We start from the raw sequence: 18,273 nt of genomic DNA, 5'->3' as shown, positions 1-18,273 counted from the left end.
AAAATATTCGTGTCCGAATATTCAAGTCAGCGCTGACTTCAAGCCACTGTACTGACTTCAAATCAGTTTACACAGGGTTTTTTTCGGGTCAGCACTGACTTGCCTCGAATTTGTAGTCAGTTACTGACCCTGTGTAAATCAGCTCTTACTCTCGAAACCATTTTTGACAGCTATTCAATCTTCAGAGTCTACACGTTAGAAACTATATTATTGTATTTACGTATTTATTTATATGCAATCCACATTTTATTGTGCTACAGCAGATACTTATAATGTAGGTAATAACTAATTCCAAAATCTCAACAATAATTGTAACGGTCATTATTAAACAATTGAATTTGGTGACTTTGTGTGTTTCACACTATAAAAAAGGTACATATTTTAAAAATGAGACAAACATTTTAACTAATAATATATTTTTATAACAAAGACGTTTTTTATGAGACCACAGGGCACACATATATAACATTTATAGAGTTGAGTGCGTATCGACTTCTTAAGGACCTTTGCTTTTTATAAATATGGTCTTCACATATCAGTACCTACATAATAGTGCAGAGTTTTTAAGGAACAGAATAGTATTAATTTTTATCCAATAAACCTTAAACAATACATTCAGTTCCGATTGTACCAGACCTGTATGACAAGCCCTTAAAAAGCCTAACAACTCTCTTTCTCTTGCGGTCCGCTAATTTTCTGCCAGGATTCGTTGCTTTTGCAAATTTGCTGTGATGCACCTTCCCCAATCACGCATTTTCCCGCCCACTTGTCTGGTGTCAAATACTTTTGACAGACATCTAGTATATCTTCTCTCTTTACAGCTAAAACTCTCTCCCTCTGTGTCTTCCATATGTCATATGACATACCGTACAAAAATAGTTCTATTCCTTTCATGTATTCAGCGACGGGTGCGTCCATTTGTTGTAAAATTGACAATTTTGCCTCAAATAAGTTTTGGTCGTCCACCAAACTTTCATTTTTTGCCATCCAATCAGTGGTATCATCATACACATCCATTGTTACACGTGAATTCGGGTCTCTATATGAGTAGAAGTTGAAAATACCATCTATTGTCAACATAGCACCTCCTCCATAAGCACCATTCTGCTCACGCACTATTGGATGGAGATATTTGGAGGTTAGAAATCGAGAAAGTACTCTTAATTTCGGATAATCAGCATGCGTGTAAGGAACTGTTGGAATGACTTTTGCACAATAATTAACTGGAATGTTCATTGATACATGAAGACCTTGGTTTTCCTTTGGTAGAGTTTGCGAATCTGTAAAGTTAATCCTATTAACATCTTTACACTCTTGATTTTCACAAAGTTTCACACAGAATCTATCTATTTCTTTGTGAATATTGTTATTATCTTTTGAATAGTGGATGGCTGCTCTTAAATTTCCACCTACTAAAATATTTTTGCCTATATCATCAACAATGGTTTGTATCTCCTCAATTTTAAGGCTTTTCTGCAGCTCTTGCATATTCATGACATGTTTGATACCAAGAAGACCCTCCTTACATTGATCTACGGATGAAACTAACGAGCGAGCAGCCTGCATGGCATAGACATGACCATTATCTATAATTCCATTGGTTAGAGATGAGCAGTAGTTTGTCAGTAACATTTTCATTCTTTCACTGTTTTCAAATTTAGGTTTTTTGAAAATTTCAGACCAAATATTCATCATTTTTGACAAATTATTGTCGAGGCAATGACTACTAATAAGCACTCCTTGTTCATATTGTTCTTCTAAATCAATATGTTCTGTTACATGTGTAGTGAAGCTTAACCCAGATGTTGATTTACTAACATACTTATCAAAGTCTCTGTAGTTGAAGGACTTAGTATCAAACTTATCAATAACATAGGTAAAGAATGGCAATAGGGGTTTTTGAGTTGCATTTAAATTATCAGTTCCTAGAACTCCTTTGAAATACGTAACTCCATTAGTGTTTGCTTCACACAGTTGCAAAGGAATTGTTCCAGATACTGTATGTTTCAAAGTTGGTGCTGTCTTACTTAACATTATTTCATCTAATTTTAAGCATGGCAGGATATCAAGATTTTCAATTTTCTTTTGTGATCTTGATAATTCCATTCCATCTCTAAATATTTGTTCCTTTTCATCACTAGTGAGTTGTTTTATTTTAAACTCAAGTAATTTTGATTCTGCTTCATTAAAGATATCATCAAACTTAGAATCGGGTTGCATAGTCATTATTAATTTATGGTTATTAAGTATAAAATATTTTTCAATTACATCTTTAACATATTGCGAATCCAGTAGGTTTGCCTTCAATTGGTCTAACAACTCATTCACTTTTAGTGCTTTTAAAATAGGACCATTATGATTCCAAAGAGGCATTAGGTTAAAAAGTACATTAAGACCAAATTTGGGTGATTGATGTTTAATAGACAGCTCAAAACCATGTAGAACACTTTCAATGTGTTCTCTCTCAAATCCCTTTTTATGAATATCTTCGATTGTTTCATTTGTAAGCTTCTCTATGAGTTCAAAATTAGTTCTCTCAACATCTTTTAATCCAACAACAAATAAAGTATCTCTAATTTGATTATCATAACCAGTAAGAGCATTATAACCTCCAGATATATTTTTTTCAATTAGACTTTTGTAAAATGCCGAATTTGGTCCTATTACCATCAATTCAGCAAGAGCTGTCATCATAAATGTTTCATATACATTTGTAATGTCTGACATTACATAACCAATTGCAATTTGATTTTGTTTCTCAATAGGTCCACCATACTCGTCTACTCTACAAGAAATATTTGTTCTCTGACTCATTCTCCATCTTTCTTGAGGATTAACAATGGTATTGTTAGGATCCAAGTACTCACACTTACTTAAATAATTTTCATTCAAAAATTTCAAATTATGTTCCAATGGAAAATTACCATATGAATAAATTCTTGCATTGCTTGGATGATAATAAGTAGCATGGAAATTTTTCAAATGAGAATGTGTCAATTTGGGAATGCATAACGGATCTCCTCCTGAGACATTACCGTATGTACCTTTGGGAAGTATTGAATTTAAAAACTTTTGTCCAAATAATGAACTGGTCTCTGAAAATGCTCCTTTCATTTCATTATAGACAACACCCTTAAACAACAATGGTGATGATTTATCTTCTAACTTTTCATGCTCAAATCTCCAACCTTCTTGTAAAAAGTCTAATCTTTCTAAGTTTGGTTTAAACACAGCATCTAAATATACCTTTTGCAAATTTCTGTAATCTATTTCATTTTGAGAGGAGAATGGATAAAATGTATAATCTGGCCCTGTTAAAGCATTCATAAATGTAGCAAGAGATCTGTTTAGCATTTTGAAGAAAGGGTCTCTGACAGGATACTTTTCCGAACCACATAAAACTGTATGTTCTAAAATATGAGGTGTACCCATTGAGTCTTGAGGTGTAGTTCTGAAGCCAACCGAAAACACATTGTTGGCATCATCTCTCTCTAAATGCAGGTACTCAGTCTTAGTTTTCTCATGAGTCAAGAGATATGCAGTCATGTTATATTCTTTTATTGTTTCCATATCCATACAAATAAAGCCATGGTAAAGTTTGCCAGGTAATATACCTTTAGAAGTATTTTCTTTCTTATTCAGAATTCCACTACTATATTTTTTATGACTAGAAGGGCTAAATTTTCTATGAAGCCTGCTTGACAAACATCCAATTCTTGAATACATTTTTATTACTTCGTTTCTGGAAAATAATATTTACTTACTATTTTCAAAAATACCCGAATATAATTATTCGTGAACGTTAAAAGCCTATTAAAAAAATAATAACGGTATAATCATTTTCAAACAAATGAAATGATGAAATATTGTGAACTCACCGCCAATTACGACAAAAGATTTTTAAATGTTATAACAGATTGGAGTTTTCTCAAATCCTATAATATATTACTAACAACTTTTCCACAGTCAAAAGTCTTTTCTTCGGTTTTTCTTGATTAATAATAATTTTTATTTTTTAACCTCTTGCCCTCTTGCCGGAGGAAAGCCGCAAATAATAGTTGACACATGACACTTTACACAGATCACAGTGTAATTATAAATTCACAAAATTATTGTAATGTCTAGCAATATGTTTTCAATGTCCTAGAATTATCAAGTTTTTTCTAAGAATAGCCCTTATTTTTTACTAATTATGTTGATCTTTGTTGAAAACATTCTCATTTCTTAAAGTATGCGCTACACGGTATGAAACGGCGGTTTGAAACTTTGGTTTCAAACCGTGTGGATAGTTGTTTTATGCCAAATTTCGTTTAACCTTGGTATGCCCTTGGCAGCACGCTTTGCGTTGCAAACCGCGACCAAAACCGTTGGTTTGAAACCGTCTAGCCGCTTGTTTAAAACCACGCGTTCGGCAGTCGTGCTGCGGCGGCGAGCGTAGACGCACGAACGTGAAGTTATTACCGAATTGCTCGAATTATACAGAGAATTGCCATGTCTTTGGGATATGGATGTGAAAAAAAATCGATTAAAATTGATTTTTTTACGCGATTTTTATATTTAAAATAATCGATTATTTTTATAATTGAAAATCAATCATAGTCGATTTTTTATCTGCCACCTACCGACATTATGTCTGGTATTTTATAACCCAGACCTTGAACTATTAGGGATATTCGATATACAACGATGTTTACAATGCGATACATTGAATCCGATTCTTTGAAGATGTATTGTTTTTTTGTAAAACATCGAAAGGATGATAAAACTATAACTAAAAAGTAAAATAAATTTATTCAGCAGCACAAGACTACATACAATTAAAAATACAACAAAAACACTGCAATGTGCTACTGAAGAAATCGATTTTTCATGCTAAAAAAATAATCGATTAATAAAAAATCTATTTTTTTATGCAGAATGTCACATCCCTACGGAGACGTCTTATCAGCGCAACGTTATTTTGGACACTGTTGGTTTTAAACCGTGTAGCCGAAAAGCGCAACTCGCTTTTATTTGGTTTCAAACCGCCGTTTCATACCGTGTAGCACATGCTTAACTTTAAAACTAGAAGAAGTCTGACAGTGACGTTTAACCTAACCCTTAAATTTTGACAATATTTTTCTTTTCTTTCGAGTTCTTCACGTGTTTACGTGTTGAACTTGGTAAATAATTATATATATTAAAGGCAAATGTGAAATAAATAAAAATGAGTTTATACAACTTCAAAAAAATAGCCGTGGTCCCCACGGCAAAGGTTTGTTATCCCTATTAAATATTTATTCTATTATTTTTGGACCCATATCTAACCTAACCTCTCATATTTTGCTATTTGCAGGACTTTATTGATATAATTTTGTCGAAAACTCAAAGGAAAACACCAACTGTTGTACATAAACATTACAAAATAACGCGGATACGTGCATTTTATATGAGAAAAGTAAAATTTACTCAACAAAACTTCCATGATAGATTATCTCGCATCATACAGGTACTGTTCTTATTCGATACACTTTTGTAAAATAAAAAAGTAGTATGCATTCTAAAAACAAACCTGATTACTTGTTTTATTTTAGGAATTTCCAAAACTAGATGATGTTCATCCATTTTATGCAGACCTAATGAATGTACTCTATGACAAAGATCACTATAAATTGGGCTTAGGTCAGTTAAATACTGCCAGACATTTGATCGATAAGTAAGTTCTCAGGATATTTATCTCCTTAAATACCACATTATTATTAATACTTACACTATTATCTCTTGAAATAATTATGCTAAAAACTTTACTTTGATATCTCTCTGGTTTGGTCAAACCATCTCTAAAAATTCTGTTGCTCTTGCCACTCAGAATAAAAAAAACTGTTTTTGTTTTACTACTTATCCATTAATCTTTTAAAATTGATTTACCATATATAGCTACAAATTTGTACTGCTTGCCATGCTATGCTTAAGAGAACAAGCTTTTAAATTGGTCTTAATGGTTTGTTGATTACATCTATGAAACCTTGTTTTGGGAAATTTTGATCATTAGCCTGTAACTGTTATTCCAGTGTCGCCAAAGACTATGTGCGTTTGCTTAAATTTGGAGATTCCTTATATCGGTGTAAACAGCTGAAAAGGGCTGCTCTCGGTCGAATGGCAACAATCATGAAGAGGCAGTCTGCCAACTTGACATATTTAGAACAAGTAAGTAGTATCAACAGGTCTTAACTTTATGTTAATGTCATAGGATTAAATAAATTAAAACCTGTTAGTATAATTTTAAAACTAGACTTTGTAGTGTGCCACATATTTACCTAAATTACTTGTAGTTTAAAATTCTAAAATAACACTTGTATCACAAAGAACGGTTCGGTGGCCGTCGATACACAATTCATATTAAATAATAAGTCCTGAGTACATACCTCTTCAATGTCTCCTTACAGGAAAATAGGCACACAATAATATCAGCCGTAAGGATTTGGATAAGTGTTAGTATGGGCACAAAAAGAGGTTAGACTGATAATAATTATTGATACCTTGCCTCAATAGTTCTCAAACACGCACTAAACACTCACTAACAATTTTAAATAGTGGACGTGTCTATTAATCATCTATATTTAACAAAAGTATATATTCAAAATAAAAATGCTAGACGCACGAGAACACGTAACCCGACAAGCTAAACAACGACTAACAAAAAATGATGTGTCGATCGGCCGTGTAAAAATATTTGAGATCACCCTCATCAAATTAAATAAAATTAAAATTATGTATTTCGAACAGTCCCCCGTCCCAGTCAGGCGCAACATGACTGAGTCCAAAACCGGAGGCTGGGAGCAAAGTTTATGCCACTGGGAGACGTGACAAGCCCGCCACGGCTCTTTTTAAAACCGATTCCCCAACGCGGACCTCGGCGACTCGCGGGGTACCATCCGCTCCCGGGAATAGTTTAATAATGCGACCACGTCTCCAAGATAATGGTGGCATATTTGGTTCTTTGATAAGGACCAAGTCCCCAACCCTAGGCGGATCCGTTTTGTCTATCCAACGAACCCGCTGCTGCAATAAATGGAGATATTCTAAATTAAAACGTTTCCAAAAACTTTGAGATAGTTGTTGTAGCAGTTCGAAACGTGAGAGCCGATTTATTGGTGTGTCCAAACATGGATATTCAGGTAACGCATTGAGAGGACCCCCAATCAAAAAATGACCAGGAGTTAAAACTTCTAGGTCATTAGGGTCCGACGATATAGGGCAAAGTGGGCGGGAGTTCATTACAGCTTCAATGTTACAAAATACCGTTGCTAATTCTTCGAATGTAAGAACCGATTCCCCTATAATTCGTCGAAGATGAGTTTTTGCCACCTTAACTACAGCCTCAAATATTCCACCCCAAGATGGATAGCTTGCTGGACTAAATTTCCATTTAATACCACGACGAGAAAGTGAATTTTCAATAGGCACTTGGTTTTCAGTCAAAAACTTATTTACTTCCCCAAGGTAACGTTCGCTTCCCTTAAAATTTGTCCCGCAGTCGGACCGAATCAAACTTGGTAACCCTCGACGACTGACAAAACGAGACAAACAAGCAATAAAAGCTTCAGTACTGAGTGATGACACCACCTCCAGGTGTACAGATTTTGTAACAAGGCAGACAAAAACACAGAGGTACCCTTTTACGATCTTGGCGTTTCGTATTGATGAAACCTTGATGGAGAATGGTCCAGCAAAATCGGTGCCTACGCCTGAGAAAGGTCTAGCAGCGGTAATCCGATCTGGAGGCAAATCTCCCATTTGAGGTTGAGTCAAAGATGCTTTAAGTCGATAACAAGGAATACACTTAAAAATAACATTTCGAATAGCCCTCCTGGCTGACAAAATCCAATATTGTTGGTGAATAATAGCCAAAAGTGAATTTAAACCAACATGTGCATTCTTTTCGTGTCTGTCAGTAATAATCAAATCTCCCAAAGGTGTTCGATTAGGAAGCAGAAGCGGATGTTTATGATGATAAGGTAGTTCTGAGTGGCGTAATCTTCCACCTACGCGTAACAAACCCCTATCATCTATAAACGGATTCAGCCGAGCAACAGATCCTTTTAGTTTACCTTGTCCTTTTAGAGTAGCAAAAACTGTTTCAAAATGCTTGGCTTGGATATAACGAACCCAGAACAATAAGGATTCATTCCTTTCATCTGGTGATAATACATTTGACATATTCTTAATTGTTGGATTCCTTGAATTATAAATAAACCTCCTAATCCAGGCGGTCACTCCGATCAATTTGTCTAATGAACTAAACCTTGTGAGTAACTGGTCTAAATTTCTTACCGATTCCTGAACGACAAGAGAAATAACTCTTAATCCCGGAAGAGGCTCAACAAGTTCCGTTTTAGTGTGAGGCCAGCAACTCTCGGGTTGGTACAGCCAACCTGGGGCCCACCACAAGGGATGGTCTAATATTACTGGAGCCTCACAACCTCGAGATGCACAGTCTGCCGGATTAAGTCCTCCCGGTACATGCCTCCAATCTAATGTCACAACAGATTGCTGAATTTGACAAACCCGATTGGCCACGAATACTTCCAGAACATGAACTGACGCTTGCAACCATGCAAGAACTATCTGACTATCAGTCCAAGCAAAACACTTCTGGATATTCATATTTTGGCCAAAAATGGATTTAACATGGTTAATCAAACGTGTCAATAGAACAGCACCTGATAACTCTAATTTAGGAATTGTTAAGCGTGTTCTTACTGGTGCAACCTTACTTTTTGCCATAACCAATTTAACCGTTACAACACCAGATTTATTGACAGAACGAATATAAACTGCAGCAGCATAACCACTTTCCGATGCATCACAAAAACCATGAATATCTACTGTGCATTTCCCTGGTGGCAATAAACATCTATCAATTTTAATCAATTGAATTTCAGGAAGAGACGAAACAAACCTAACCCAAACACTTAACAATTCACCTACTAAAGGGGCATCCCATGTTAATCCTTGTAACCAAAGCTTTTGTATAAAACATTTTGCCCAAAAAACAACTGGAGCTAACCATCCATTAGGATCATATATCCTGGCTACAGTCGAAAGTACTACACGCTTGGTCCAAGATTTAATTACATCTATATCCTGCACGCGAAAAGTAAATATATCAGCTAACGGTTGATACTGAATACCTAATACTGCAACAGCGTCAGGGTTGTCCACGTTCTGAAAAATATAAGGATCTTGTTGATGATCCTCGGGTAAACCAGCAAGAACAGCTTGTGAGTTAGACACCCATTTCCTTAACTCATATCCACCAGCCTTTAGAATCCCAATTAGCTCGTTGCGTAGTATTAAAGCTTCTTTCTCATTTGCAGCGCCGGTGCAAATGTCGTCAACGAAAACATCACTTGTCAAAACATCAGCTGCTCTTGGAAATTGCAAACGTTCCCGCTCAGTCAATTCTAATAATGTACGAATAGCAATATAAGGACTTGATCTGAGTCCATATGTATTGGTATTCAATTCAAATACTGTAACAGGATCGGATTCCTTCTCACGCCACAAGATAAGTTGATAGCAACGGTCATCAGTATGAATTACAGTTTGCCTAAACATCATTTTAATATCTGCAACAAATACGATCTGATGTCTTCTAAAATTTGTTAAAATATCACCAATGTCACGATGTAACTTTGGGCCCGAATGCAAACATTGATTTAAAGAAACTCCATTGGAACTAGGCGCTGAGCCATCAAAAACTACTCTGATTTTACCACCTTTAAACACAGCATGATGTGGGATAAAGTAGTGCTCCTGTGTGCGCCAATCAAAATCAGAAACTGACATATGTCCGAGTTTAAAGTACTCGTCCATAAACTCAATATACTTAGCACGAAAAGTTGAATCTCTCTTCATTCGTCTCTCCATGGATGTTAACCTTTTCTCTGCTAAAGTCCTGGAGTGACCCAAAAGAGGTCGGGATGGTAAGAAAGGCAACCGCGTGACAAACCTACCTGAACGAAGACGACCAGTGTTGTTCTGAAAGAACAATTCACATTCTTGGTGCTCCGGGTTTTCACGAACCGCTGTGGGAGGCTCTTCGACTTCCCAAAACCGTTGAATAGCTTCAGCAAGTGAGAGTCCCACACACAAGTTACCATCTTCCACTGTAAGAGACTGTATTGGAAACACAGGACCCATAATGACATCACCAAAATCAGATGTTACTGCTACTAAGCCCCCTGGTTGTAAAAGTGTGCTTTTACTTAGTCGCAGCATGCCTAAAACTTCTGCTCCGAGTAGCAAATCAATTTGACCTGGAATATGAAATGTACAATCCGCTAAGTTAAGACTACGTGTAAAATCTAATATCTCCGATGGTAATTTAACAAGTGGGTGTCTGCCCATAACATTATCTAAAATAATGGCAGAAGTTGTAATCTGTGGATGAGAGCATTGAACAGAAGAAAAAGTTAGTGTAACTTGTCCCCGCAAACCAGCAACCTTAAGACCACCTACACCAAATATACCCCCGCTAACAGGCGAAATACGCAACTGTAACCTGTCCACCAAATCCATTGACACCAAACTTCCCTGTGCTCCAGAATCCAAAATCGCACGCGTGGTTACTTGCTCACCTGATAGAGAACCAACACAAACCTGTGCGGTGGGTAACAAAACAGTAATGGGAGATGTAGGAGTTCTAGTGGGAACGTGATCTAGTCAATATTCTTCTGGTTCAGGGACCCGCTGGCCTAAACTAGGCCACTCAGAAAAAGGCAAAGGCCTAACAAAATCACGACGTTGCTGTTCAATAACAGGTGATGCACAAGAGTCATAATTATCCTTGCTCTTAGGAGGTTGTTGCTGATCAGAGGTGACACGAGGCCTGTTATGAGACCTTAAGTTTCCCCCGCCCCTGGAGGGTGGTGGCCGCCTCCGATGGTAATTATCGTAACCGGATTCTGTTTGGTGCCTGGAAGTATGACCAAAAGTATGGGTTCTAACCTGCACACCACCAGTCCACTGATCACCTGTATTTTGAATGGCTTCAACAAACTCCCGTGCCGGTGCAGCTGATTGGGGTGAACCATTCGCATTACCGCAAAGTATAATGTGATGATTGCCATTACATTGTTTGCATGGTCGTGACACTTGGCATTGTGATGCCAGGTGATTACCTAAACAACCATAACACCACTTCCGCTGTCTGGCAATATTACGTCGTGCTTGAAAACGTAATGCCAAAAACTTTTGACATGACACCACGGTGTGATCAGGGACTCGACAATAAACACAACGTTTGCCTGGATGTTGAGTTGCCACGTTATAAACTCGCTGGTCAGGGCGTCGTACTAAGCGCATATGCTGTTGTCGCGGCCCAGTAGAAATTGGGGCCGGCGTTGTGGACGGCGCTGGAACATTATCCTGTCTGCGACACTCATCCTCTAAAAACAAAATCAATTCATCAAACGAGGGAAGATGAGTGGATGAATCTCCACCATACGCCTGTTCAAATCGGGTGCGCATGTCTAAATTTAGTTTTTGTAACGTTATATGCAACAAAATAAAAGACCAACTATCTACAGGTAAATTTAAACCCCTTAAGGCATTAATTGCCACTAATAAAGGATTTAAAACTTGAATTCTTAAGTTGTGGCTCTGCACGTTACTCTGTAAATTTAATATGACATCTACGTGGCTATCCGCCAGCTTACGTATGTTTTGATAACGCCGCATAAGTAAATCTCTAGCTATATCATAATTATTGTCCACAAGTACTAAATGTTGGACTAACCCTTTAGCCTCCCCGGTGAGACTAGCCAACAAATATGCCAACTTTTGAGCAGATGTTAAATCAACTCTTGAGTGCACTAAACTATCAAATAAATGAATAAACGCCACCCATTGGCTTAAATCGCCACTAAAATGGGGCAAATCTAGTTTGGGTAACCTACCTATAATACCACTTGAAAAAGTTAAACTATCCTTCGATTGAAGGTTATTTGACTGATTAACCGAAGATTTAATAATCCCAACGGCTTCCCTAATTTGATCAGCCAAATCCTCAGCCTGATCCATGTCTGCAGAAACCTTGTCCATCACCTCCGGTTCCAAACCCAACTCAAGTAATGCCTGATACGATTTATATAAATCTTTCATTCTATCCTCTAACGCGTCACTTCTTGATAGAAGCGCCTGAACGCGATCTTTTCGCGAAATATTTAAAACGGCCGATCCTAGCCACCGTAATACACCAGCTATTTGTGCCTTGTGCGAGACCGCCATTATAAAAGTATATGAGTACAAACAATAGCACAAAAAATTTAAGAAAAAAAATAATAAGAAACGGCGAATATAACTAATTACAAAAAACGATTTAAAACACTATTTAAAAAAAACTATAATCCCTACAAACAAAAAAAAAATTAATACATTAATAAGTCATGCACCCAGGACTTATACTACCGAACAATTATTTACTAAAATAGAACCACGCTCTGCTACCAAAAAATTATGTATCACAAAGAACGGTTCGGTGGCCGTCGATACACAATTCATATTAAATAATAAGTCCTGAGTACATACCTCTTCAATGTCTCCTTACAGGAAAATAGGCACACAATAATATCAGCCGTAAGGATTTGGATAAGTGTTAGTATGGGCACAAAAAGAGGTTAGACTGATAATAATTATTGATACCTTGCCTCAATAGTTCTCAAACACGCACTAAACACTCACTAACAATTTTAAATAGTGGACGTGTCTATTAATCATCTATATTTAACAAAAGTATATATTCAAAATAAAAATGCTAGACGCACGAGAACACGTAACCCGACAAGCTAAACAACGACTAACAAAAAATGATGTGTCGATCGGCCGTGTAAAAATATTTGAGATCACCCTCATCAAATTAAATAAAATTAAAATTATGTATTTCGAACAACACTATATTTACTATATTAGCCAATAAGCCATTGTGAATTTTAGGTACGGCAACATTTGTCTCGTCTACCATCCATAGACCCATACACACGCACCATCATTATCTGCGGCTTCCCTAATGTTGGAAAATCAAGCTTCATTAATAAGGTAAAGTTTTAAAGGGTTGTTAATGAGATAAACAGATTATTTATTTGGTTGTTTGACGTAAACTATAGCTATCATAGTAAAATATTATGACTGAATATTTAATTGTTTGTCATTATCATTTGATTTATTAATGTTACAAAAGAACATATTTATTATAGCAGTATACGAGAATATTTTTAACATTTTTCAGATCACTCGCGCCGATGTTGAAGTTCAGCCTTATGCATTTACAACTAAAAGTCTTTACGTTGGACACACTGACTACAAGTACTTGCGTTGGCAGGTATGTTATCACTGTTGTATTTTTTAAGAACTGTAAATAACTATTTTAAATTATATTATTATTATTCTTATATATTTATGCCAATTTATTTCATTATCATAGCATACTTATGTCAATACCTACACTGTTTTTCATTTTCTAACAGGCGGACAACCATTTACGAACCACATAAATTGTATGAATGTATTTGTTTTATGTGTATGTTGTCTAAGTCTACTAGCACATGAATAGTGCAGTACATACTATGTAAATACCAGGTGATAGACACGCCCGGTATTTTGGATCATCCGCTGGAGGAGCGCAACGTGATCGAGATGCAGGCCGTCACTGCTCTCGCGCACTTGAGAGCCGCCGTTCTCTACTTCATAGATCCTTCGGAACAGTGTGGACACAGTATTGAGGAACAAGTGAGTGATTATAATGGTTATGATAGATTACAAATAATTATTTATTAAAACTTTATTATGTATGTTTTGTATGTGGCCTCATCAAAGCTGAGCTCAATGTAATATTGCTGATCAGTCATTATTGGCCGACATTATTATCTGTCAAATGGTGTATGTATGTCTGTACTCTGTACGTATACCCGTGACATGAAACGTGGCATCTTAAATTGTCAATTTAACAGGCGAGTGGCACAGTAGGTGATCAGCCTTCCGTGCCTGACTCACGCCGTCGAATTTTTCGGTCTAGGGCGAGCCGGTTTCGTCACGATGTTTACCTTAAGCGTTCGAGCGAATGTTAAATAGAAATAAACACCATCGGTGCACATCCGGGGATCGAACCTATGACCTCGAGGATGAGAGTCGCACGCTGAAGGCCAACGCTGCAAAGAAATCGAATCTGCCAAACAAAAAGTGGAAGTATTTTATATAAAGTTTGTTCAACCTTAGATATCGCTCTTCGAGAGTATAAAGCCACTGTTCAGCAACAAGCCGCTCATAGTGGTCCTCAATAAGATGGACGTCGTGAAGCCCGAGGAGTTGCCGGAGCAGAAGAGAGCTCTCATCGAAGAGCTCGAAGCCAATTGTGCTAAAGGGAATATTGTCAAGTGAGTATTGTTGCTTTGTTCTCTACGAAGATCCTTGTCTAATATAATTAATTATTATTTAATATACACATGCTAAAGTTACCCCAAGTTTAGAGTGATTAAATAAGAATGTCGGTTCCTCTCGATCAGCGCCGACGGAAACTCGGAGCTTCGCACGGTGCCCGTGATGAGGACGTCCACCCTCACGGAGGAAGGGGTTCAGGAGGTCAAGATCGAGGCCTGCGAGAGGCTCCTGGGCCACAGGGTCACCGAGAAGATGAGGACTAAAAAGGTATACGACAGAGGAGACTTTAAATTCCACGGTCAGAGCTCTTCTTACACAATAAGAGCAATATTCGTCCGCAGGTGGATGGCATCTTGAATCGCTTGCACGTGGCGGTTCCGTCGCCTCGGGACGACAAGATCCGTCCGCCCGTGATCCCCCCTCGAGTGTTGGCCAAGAGGGAGAAGATGGAGAAGGAGAACAGGAAGAGGAAGCTCGAGAGGGAGATCGAGCTCGAGGAGGGCGACGATTATGTTCTCGGTGAGGCCCGTCGAACGCTCAGGCGACGCGACGAGGTTAGAATCGATTTGAACGAGTCGATCGTGTTTTCCAGATCTTCAGAAGAACTACTCGGAGATAGCCGAGGAGGAGCGTCACGACCCCATTCCGGAGTTCTGGGAGGGACACAACATCGCGGATTACATCGACCCAGAAATATTTGAGGTACTCTCGGTAGATGAATTGTGGCAAGGCGTGGCCTAGTTCTGTGCTGGAAATTATATTTTGTTGATTCGTTTCAGAAATTGGCTGAATTGGAGAAGGAAGAAGAGTTGCGTGAGGAGGGAGGAATGTACGCCGTGCCCAAGATCGAGCTGGACGAGACCATGAAGGAAATTCGGGACCTCGCCCGCCAGATACGGTCGGTACCTTCTAATGTGCGCCTTTTCAGCTAGGTTTCTTTTGAAATCTCATTCCGGCCATTTTGATTTACAGCAACAAGAAGGCGATCTTAAAGGACGAGTCTCGCCTGGTGAAGCAGTCCACGAAGCCGGTGATGCCGAGGACCAGTCGCGCCAGGGACAGGGACAGGTCCACCAACAAGCTCAGGCGGCAGATGGAAGGCTTGGGTGAGTTTCGAAGGTTTCTTTGCATTTTGTTTTATATTTATAATGTAGTGTAGTTCTCCGGCATGGGTTGACGGTTATCGAAATGAAGTTATCTATTTATTTACTTTATTGCAAAAATGACAGGCGTGGACATGTCGGAGAGCAAAGAGGCCCACTTCACCAGGTCCCGCTCCCGCTCTCGCTCCGCGTCGGCTCCGGCGAAGCGAGCGCGGCTCGAGTCTCAATCCCGCACGAGGTCCGTCTCGAGGCCCGCCAGAGACGAACAGGGCGTCAAGGACGTCGCCGTAAGATCCACGTTCCACTTATTACGGCGGCTTCGTTTAATTCAATGTTCACAGAATCATCCGAATATCTTTTTCTCTTTCCGCAGATGCAAAGGCGCGCGAAGAAAATGGCCCACATCGCGATTTCGAAGAAAACCAAGAAAATGGGTCTCAAGGGAGAGGCCGACAGGTTCATCGGCACCAAGATGCCCAAACACTTGTTTTCTGGCAAAAGGGGCGTCGGCAAGACGGACAGGCGATAGGCTCGTGCGATTCGTCGGGTGCTTATTGCATTTATTTAGGAATAATTTGTTTCCATTCGAAAGTTCATACGTCTCTTCGAAGTTCACGAAAGCTATATAAAATGTGTAATGTTTTAATAAAGTTGTACAACATTAGATTGTCTCTTTACAACCCCAAACGTAACGTTAACATAGCGTTTACCTAGAACTATGTGACGTCGGGTGTCGACTCGTGCCGTGAAGCGCCACCTAGTATGCGATATATTTAGACTAGCATGTTATTTCTACCCTTCAAGCGGCCAAATTTAAATTTTTATATAGGTAGGTATACATTTATTTTGCGAGTTTACGTAGTTGAGATTGTACTTTTCTAATCGATTTTAAGTATTTTCAGGAAACAGGTGAACTATTTAAATTTCCACTGTGGTTGGTTGATTTATTATAAAACATTGATTAATTTTATGAGTGAATACAACTGACCTTTTTTTTTTTTTCGAGATTATTAAAAGCTAGTGACCGTAGATTAAGAGCAAGGTGTTTCAGAGTTTCAAGTAAAAATGCGGGTAATTTAAAAATGACAAAAGTTATACAATTAAAAATTATACATTTTATGTGTTCACATGAAACCTAATGACGAAATTGTTGGTTCAGCTCACAATAGAAATTATTTAGGCTTCTTAGAATTAATAGCCCATAGCTGAACATATCAACATATATTTCCTTTATAAACAATCATGCAAATTAAGGCTCCTAACTATCGATGGGGTCGTCTTAGACACGAGATGGTCAGCCCGAGCCGATGCTACGAAGGCACTTTCATGCGGTTTTATCACTATTAAACAAGTTTTAGAAGACATTTTCAATAAAGTTGATCTAATAGCGGAGTGCCGTAATAAAGTTTCGAAGTAGTTTCAACGATGAATAAGTTTGAAACAGGAATCATGACAATTACGTGGAACGGAATCCTAGAACGCTTGCAAGCGACTAGTGCTTCGCTGCAGTCGTCTGATCAAGACCTTCATACGGAATATGCGTCCAAGCAATGCGATCCACATTTTCAGATATTGAAGCAAGAGCCAGGAACCTCTGGAGCAGCGATTTTATAAACTTTTATTAAATGAATGATTCTTTAGAATCGTGTTTCCCAAACTTAGATATTGCCTTGCGCGTTTACTTGTCTCTCATGACTAATTGCAGTAGCGAACGTTTTTTTTCAATATTAAATTTTATTAAAAATGAATTAAGGAACACGATGGGCCAAGAACGTCTTAATCATCTCACGTTGTTCAATATCGAGCATGATTTGGTTAAAGAATTGATAGTGATAGAATGATAGAAGATATTGATAGTGTTATCTCTAAATTTCCCAATATTAAACCCAGGAAAGTTTATTTGAAACAGTTTTGTTTTATTTTATACCTTTAACTTGAAAACCTAAAGCAAACCAAGGGCCCCTAGGCAGAATTTGCTAGAGGCCCCGCGCTGGCTTAATCCTGCACTGGGAGCTCCCGCCCAGAGGAGAGAACAATACTCCGAATTTGCGTTTGAAAGCGTTGGGGTGACGTACCCTATAGCCTTCACCAGGCATCTATTGAAACCTGCTTGTGGCGGCGTCCATACGTCGGGTTGTCTCTTTCCCTAAAATATGGCGAGGGGGCCGATGGCTGGCCATGCGTCATACTCGTGAAAGGGTGCTACTTGTGGTGACTGGTCATACTTGAATTCGTGTATGCGGTGATGTCGGTTATTTCGACTATGTATTTGCGTGTCATTCCCACGAGAATGTAAGCGCTTAGTGTGTGCTCCTATTTCACCATGCCTTTTGCCGATAGAGGACAAATCTTTGTTTTTAATTTATTTTATATTATTAATTACTTAAGATGTCATGTGGAACATGTTGTAATGGTGGTGACAGCTCCTTACAGTCGTTGTGTAAAACTTGGCGATGAAAAAGAGTGGCGGAGAGTTTATTGCCAGTTCTTCTCTTCCGTTCTACGCCCTTGATTTGAGAACTAGCAGTAAATTATAATTCACCTATTCTTTTATTCATAAACACAATATTTAAAAAGAATACTAAGAACCTATGGGCTTGGATGTCTCCAGGCCAACGACATACAAATTAGATTATATTCTGAGCAACATTCCTAAGTGCTTCTCAAACATTGAAATCATAAATAATAAAATCTTCCAAAGCGACCACAGGTTATTGAGACTCTTCTACTGAGTAAACCTAACAAAAGTCGA

The 18,273-nt window shown here is 38.2% G+C and overlaps 2 protein-coding genes across 2 annotated transcripts; one reads left to right on the top strand and one right to left on the bottom strand.

Moving 5' to 3' along the window:
• Window positions 1–399: 399 nt before the first annotated feature.
• LOC125055429 (presequence protease, mitochondrial) lies at window positions 400–4,069 on the bottom strand. Its single transcript, XM_047657889.1, has 2 exons — window positions 3,879–4,069; window positions 400–3,742 (listed from the first exon to the last, which is right to left on the bottom strand). Exon 2 carries the CDS (start codon window positions 3,724–3,726, stop codon window positions 661–663), a length of 3,066 nt encoding a protein of 1,021 aa, XP_047513845.1. The 5' UTR covers window positions 3,727–3,742; window positions 3,879–4,069; the 3' UTR covers window positions 400–660.
• Window positions 4,070–5,109: 1,040 nt separating this feature from the next.
• On the top strand, window positions 5,110–16,185 carry LOC125055430 (nucleolar GTP-binding protein 1). Its single transcript, XM_047657890.1, has 15 exons — window positions 5,110–5,254; window positions 5,336–5,488; window positions 5,574–5,695; window positions 6,051–6,186; window positions 12,979–13,080; window positions 13,271–13,363; window positions 13,621–13,770; window positions 14,257–14,414; window positions 14,544–14,685; window positions 14,760–14,937; window positions 15,011–15,120; window positions 15,198–15,316; window positions 15,391–15,524; window positions 15,648–15,808; window positions 15,895–16,185. The coding sequence occupies exons 1-15, from the start codon at window positions 5,207–5,209 to the stop codon at window positions 16,048–16,050; spliced, it is 1,962 nt and encodes a 653-aa protein (XP_047513846.1). The 5' UTR covers window positions 5,110–5,206; the 3' UTR covers window positions 16,051–16,185.
• Window positions 16,186–18,273: the final 2,088 nt, after the last annotated feature.

Source organism: Pieris napi, chromosome 13, assembly GCF_905475465.1.
Source record: "Pieris napi chromosome 13, ilPieNapi1.2, whole genome shotgun sequence".
Taxonomy (NCBI): Eukaryota; Metazoa; Arthropoda; class Insecta; order Lepidoptera; family Pieridae; genus Pieris; species Pieris napi.
The sequence above is the reverse complement of the archived record's forward strand: the minus strand, read 5'-3'. Positions and strand labels throughout refer to the sequence as shown.

What these genes read in the sequence shown, in the direction of transcription:
- LOC125055430 (XM_047657890.1), top strand. Translation starts at nt 5,207, where the DNA reads ATGAGTTTATACAACTTCAAAAAAATAGCCGTGGTCCCCACGGCAAAG. An exon ending in GCTAAAGGGAATATTGTCAA is followed by an intron (nt 14,415 to 14,543) that starts GTGAGTATTGTT and finishes CCTCTCGATCAG; the next exon opens with CGCCGACGGAAACTCGGAGC. An exon ending in TCGACCCAGAAATATTTGAG is followed by an intron (nt 15,121 to 15,197) that starts GTACTCTCGGTA and finishes GATTCGTTTCAG; the next exon opens with AAATTGGCTGAATTGGAGAA.
- LOC125055429 (XM_047657889.1), bottom strand. Translation starts at nt 3,726, where the DNA reads ATGTATTCAAGAATTGGATGTTTGTCAAGCAGGCTTCATAGAAAATTT.